At 42.9% G+C, this 5,478-nt stretch overlaps 1 protein-coding gene across 2 annotated transcripts; it reads right to left on the minus strand.

Moving 5' to 3' along the window:
- Nucleotides 1–1,316: 1,316 nt before the first annotated feature.
- On the minus strand, nucleotides 1,317–3,098 carry LOC101161180 (zona pellucida sperm-binding protein 3). 2 transcript variants are annotated; one of them, XM_004075942.5, is made up of 2 exons: nucleotides 2,587–3,098; nucleotides 1,317–2,225 (listed from the first exon to the last, which is right to left on the minus strand). In XM_004075942.5, exons 1-2 carry the CDS (start codon nucleotides 3,076–3,078, stop codon nucleotides 2,103–2,105), a joined length of 615 nt encoding a protein of 204 aa, XP_004075990.1. In that variant the 5' UTR covers nucleotides 3,079–3,098; the 3' UTR covers nucleotides 1,317–2,102. The 2 variants fall into 2 exon arrangements, with proteins under 2 accessions (XP_004075990.1, XP_078786105.1); XM_078929979.1 differs by lacking the exon at nucleotides 1,317–2,225 and adding an exon at nucleotides 2,340–2,424.
- Between the last annotated feature and the right edge of the window lie 2,380 nt (nucleotides 3,099–5,478).

Genomic DNA, 5,478 nt, shown 5'->3' on the forward strand with positions numbered 1-5,478 from the left:
GTGGTCTTATCACCCTCTCATGGTGGAAATAGTATTATCTGAGCTTCTTCATCCACTAAATCATCTTCAAATGGACACGCCATGCTGCTTCACCTCTCTGTAAACAAACTAACCTTAAACTTAACCTGCTCCAGACCAGGTTATGTTCAGAGCATGAGTTGCTATGGCAACTTGACCTACCCTGAAACATATCTCCATTTCTGGAACCAAAAGCTGAGGTTATCAACTTCCTTAGCCTCAAATTTACCCTGGGAGCTAGCATAACCTGCTTTCTGGAATACCCCCCAGTAGAGGACAGCACTGCATTCATATTACATTCAACTTAATTTACAATGACAATAAAGTTATTCATTCATTCATTAGTATAAGTGAAGTGAATAAGAAAGTGATGACTGTGGTTGCAGAAATAATATGGGTCTAAAAAATAAATATGAACTCTTCTGCATCTCTTTATCCTGCAGTCCACCATCTCTGAATGCAAAGCTAAAGACACATTCAAATGAAGACATTTCCTCACAGGCTTTTCCTCTTACAAATATTTGATCCCATAAATGTTTTCATCACAATGAAAATCAACAATTCTAAACAGCACCAAAAAAAAACCTCATCTATGCTTCAAGACAAACAGTAAACGCAGCTACACGTGACTAGCGTGTTCACTCTGCTTCCAAAGAAAAAATAAAAGGCTAAAGACGCAATACTGTTTTTACAGACTGGAGTGATAAGAAAAAGGTTGCTCATCTTGCAGCATGCGCCTTTTCTTTGGTTTGCTAGTTCTCTAAGGACAGAACTGCTACAAACTTTAGGCAGACATCTCCTCCGGGAAAAACACGGTCTAGATGACCATTTCATGTTTGTTTTTCAGATGACATCCTTTTTCCTTATCTGAAAGAGTTTGATGAACAACATAACCCAGCAAACCAAGAAAAACAATGAGCTTAAAACAAAAGCAGAATGACTTGAGGTCTTGTGTTGTGCCACCTAATTTGGCTCCTCAAACCTTTATTCAAATGTCTTTGTTAGCAGATCACTGCAGTCAGTGTGTCCAAGATGTGACTCGTGTGATGGATTCAGAGAAGCAAACATCTTCATGGAACTATTACGTTTCTTCCTCAGTCATGAGTTTCATTTTACATTTTCTCACAAAGTTCAAGGTTTTGTTTTCTGAATTAAAATCATTGTGGATTCAATGTAGTCATAAATGCATTTTATCGTTTCTTTGGAAATGTTTGTACATGTGATCTTTGTCATTTGTTTATGTGAAGCTTTAGAACAAAGAAAGCACACAGGCTCAGGAGGACACAAAAGTCAGTCAATGCAAACAAAGCCTTTATTTAGAGTAGTTTACACCAAAATGTGCTGCGTTTACATGCATTGCAATAAGATTCTGAATTTTAAACTTTGAAAAATGCAAGATAAGAGCTGAATTTCCTTTTTTTTTTTTTTAGACACATTTGTGGTTCAATTCTGCAAAGCAATCAGTGCTTATATGCTAAAATATTTGCAATTAGATCAGCACATCCCACAACTCAAAATGTCTCAGGAAAGCGTTTTACATGCGTTTTGGGACTAGACTGGTGAGCACCTATAGACCAGTCCTGGTCATCTCAGAGAAGAAGCTGTGATTTTGAATGTCATCTGCTTCAAAAGCTGCAGCTCCCCTGGAGGAAAAGCCAATGTCACAGACTTCCACTTCAAACCACAGACGGCCATTTAGGTTACAGGTGAAAAACAAGAGCTCTAGTGTCAGCATGCACTGTTGTGGCTGACAGCAGATTGCATCTGTAGATCTACATTTCTGACACTGGTTCTTCAGATTGAGATGCAACAACTCTGTTCAATCTTTTTTGGCTCAGATTTATTTCAACAACTTTAAAGTAGATTTAAAAAAAAAAACAAAAGAAAAACACTACTCCACTATTTAAGCTGCCTGGAAATGAGAAGTTAGGAGACTCAAATGTTTAGTCATTAACATAGTTCATTCAAACGTTAAAAAGGAATTAGGTATTTTACAAAGATTGAAGGTGGATCATAAACTACAGGCTGCAACACCCACCTGACACTTTACCAATGGAATGACAGAACATAAAACTTTATTCAGTTTAGTTCTTGTAGTGGCACTCTATTCCAATGGCTGTACTCTGGCTCCTTGTGATGGGACTCCTCGCCATTGACTTGGGGTTATAGATCAGCTTGAAGGTATAAACAAAACCATTATCCTCTAGCTGAAAGAGAAAGAGAAAGAAGTTTAATCACATTGTGAAGTGTGTGTGTCACCAAGCTTCTGCTTTTTAAGGACAGGACTGCCTCATCCTGGTCCTCAGGAGGCATAACCTGCCCGTTTTCCAGCTCACCCTGGACTGCTTGATGCAGAATCAGGAGTTATGCGTGTTAGCTGATCAGCAGCAACATTTGAAGAGAAAGCTGGAAAAAAAGAAAAATGAGGCAAGGCTTTGGCTCCTGATGACCAGGGTTGGCCAGCCGTGCTTTAGGACGTCACTGTCATTCTAGACAGAAGCAGACATTCAGGAACCAGAAGAAAACGTCTCAACATCTGCAGTTTGAGTCACAGAAAAGAAGCCTTACCATTAGTGTGCTGCCACACTCATGCAGCTCCGATTCAATGATCAGCACCTGGGACCGGTCATCCACCTCAGTGACTGGACAGCCACCGAGTGTGATTTCATCTGGACTGATCAGTGTGCCAATGCCCAGCAGGTCTTGACTCACTTCAACCAGGACCTTACTCTCCCCACATTTTACCGCCACCCTGTTGGAGACCACTGGCTGTTGCAGTTTGAACTGGACAGGTGGCCTGTTCACTGGCTCTGCCGGGGGTTCTGGAAACTTCCACTTGAGCTGCTCGCCTGCAGGCCGGATCCATTTCGAGTCAAGCCCATCATCCTGCAGAGATGGGGAGTGGCCTTTCCCAGCCAGAACCCTGGTCCGGGTCGCAGCGACATGAGGATTCTGCATCTTGGCTGCCCACGGAGGGGGCCTCATACCACGGCGCTGTGCATCACCAACACCACTGAAGGCTAGCACAAACACAAACCCAAGCAGCTGCAGGAAGGCCATTGTTGTATGCAGATCCACCTCTGCTGAGCCTTTTTAAGTTCTGAGGCAGGGTGGCTCCTCCCTGAGCTTCATCAGCTGAATCCTCCCCACATGTGTGCATGTGCAGCTGCTCTTCTTGCACTGACTGCTCTGTACAGACATCACACCTGTCAGTGGAGCAAACCAAAAAAGAAAGAAGGCGCAACAAACTCTTCAAGTTATGAAAATGATCCTGGATAAGCTCCAGTGTGAGGTTCAGTCTGAAAATCTTCATTAGTCACTGGACGTGACTGAGCTCATCTTTGAGTAAACTCTCATGTCTTCAGAGATCTCATGTTTCCTGGTTAAAGCATGATTCAGACGAACGCTAAAAACCTCAGTGAAACATGAACTGGACTGTTCTGTTTGTCAGCTGATCATTTTCAGGATTCAATCGTTTCACCATCTTTGCCTGTTTCGTTTTCAGTAGAAATGTAAGAACACGGAAATGTTCTCAGTTATTTCACTGGAGCCCCCTTTGCTGAATGATTTTTATGGGCAAAACTTTTTGTCTGATTTCAAATGTACACTTACAGCAAAGCAGATCGTTTAAAATAAAATTCAACTTTGATGTTTGTATTGATGAAATAATGAGGATGCTTTTTGGCTCCAGATTCATTCTTTTGAATGAATACACTTCTGAGTCATCAATGAATAGGCAGAGGTACAGTCAGTTCAAAGGTCAAAAAGTTCAAGAAAACCCAGAAAAGTTTAGCTTGTGTGGACATCCAATGTTAACATCAGATTTCATAACGAGCTCAAATGTTGAGTTGAGCTTTGATTGCATGTTTGACCGTCCCAGACAGTGCAGCTGTGGTGTTAGCAGTGGACCTTGGGCAGAAAACGTGCAGAAATCATCAGTCAGCTATGAAACAGTTGTTTAGCCTCTGAAAGTTCTCTCAACAGTAGCTCTGCTCAGACTGAGAGACTGCTCGCTCCTCATCAGCCATTGCATTGGATCCCTAAAGTTAACTCCACATCACAAAGCAGAGGGCTACCATGGCAACATTTCCATGGAAAGGAAAATGGCTGAGTGCTCTATGGACTGCTGCTGTGCTTTGGTTGGTCTGCATGTCAGTGATGCACAGGTGTTCTTGGTTCCAGAACGGTTGATTGTGATTGTTTGCTGCATTGCATTGGTGGCCCCAATATGGAGAATGTGTGCAGGCAAATCCCAGATGCACCTGAAGCCATCAGAAAAGTCTGAGTGTCCTAAGTGTTCGGTCTGGTTCCACGCCTGATGACCACCTGAGGACAAACCCTCTGTTCCGATGTTGTTCAGCCACTGAGGGCTTTCAGGAGAGGGAGAGGCGAGCTGCGTGATGGCTGTCCGTCCACAAACACTCGCATGTTTAACCGCATTTTGTGATTTTTCAACACCATGGGCTGAGAGCAATCTTTTGCTTTTGGAATTCAAGCTGAAATTTCCTTCATTTCTTCTCCTTTTGTGTTTTGCAGATGGGTAAAAATAGTGGGTCTGTTTTCTGAAGGAAATGTTTGGCTCCATTATACCTGAGAAGAACAACTGGAAGAGAAAAAACTGATGGGCAGGCCAGTGACGGCCAAGGAAGGAGGAGGAAGTCACTTATTTAAATTGAGTTGAGATGAAAAATGGTCCCTGGCAGAACAACTGATGTCCTGAGAGCAGCAATGGGCTTTACAGGCTCTCTCAAACATGCAAACTGAAGGTTTCTGATCTCCTTATCCGAGCCATGCATCTACGCAGATGTTGGTTTAAGTTTTGAGAATGTTACCGTGGCAAAAACAAGGTTTATCTGTGAACTTTAGAACCAGACAGTTTTCTTTCTGGAACAAAGCAGACTACACAAAGTGTCTTTTCTCTGCAAAACACTGTGATTTATTCTTTTGACTAACAGGAAGATAAAGCTGAAGGCCGCATGCTCTACAAACATGTTGTGTTTCCAGCTAACCTTCTGGCTCTGTATTTTTCCAGCTTCTCCCTCTGTTGAGAACTGACCCCCACATGTCTGCCTGGTTAGTTGTGACTGTCAGGCAGAACGTACAGGCTCCTCACAACCTTTTTAAGTTTGTGTTGTCTTTGCACAGTTTCAAATTCCTGGGAAATCAGTCGGTTCTCTGCTCAAATGCTTGTGGCTAGTAGAGTTGTTTCATGCTGAGCTCACCTGCTGCTGCCTCCTCTCAGGTAAAAATCACCAGCAGGTCCCTATATTGTGTTGGGCCGCTCTGCCCCTGGACAGTCCCTGCAGCTGTGTTTTGCTTTCACTCAGTTCTCAGAAACCCCCTTCTGGCACTGACAAAACATGTGAGGAGCTGCTTTCTCCACCGATTTAGGTTGAGGGGGTTCAGGCATTTAACAGCCCCAACAGGAACAGATTTGCATTGCGTAATACTATGTCGAGT

This window comes from Oryzias latipes, chromosome 13 (assembly GCF_053564925.1).
Source record: "Oryzias latipes strain Hd-rR chromosome 13, Olatipes_Hd-rR_3.1".
Lineage (NCBI taxonomy): Eukaryota > Metazoa > Chordata > Actinopteri > Beloniformes > Adrianichthyidae > Oryzias > Oryzias latipes.

What these genes read in the sequence shown, in the direction of transcription:
- LOC101161180 (XM_004075942.5), bottom strand. Translation starts at nt 3,078, where the DNA reads ATGGCCTTCCTGCAGCTGCTTGGGTTTGTGTTTGTGCTAGCCTTCAGT. An exon ending in AGTGTGGCAGCACACTAATG is followed by an intron (nt 2,226 to 2,586) that starts GTAAGGCTTCTT and finishes TTTCTCTTTCAG; the next exon opens with CTAGAGGATAATGGTTTTGT.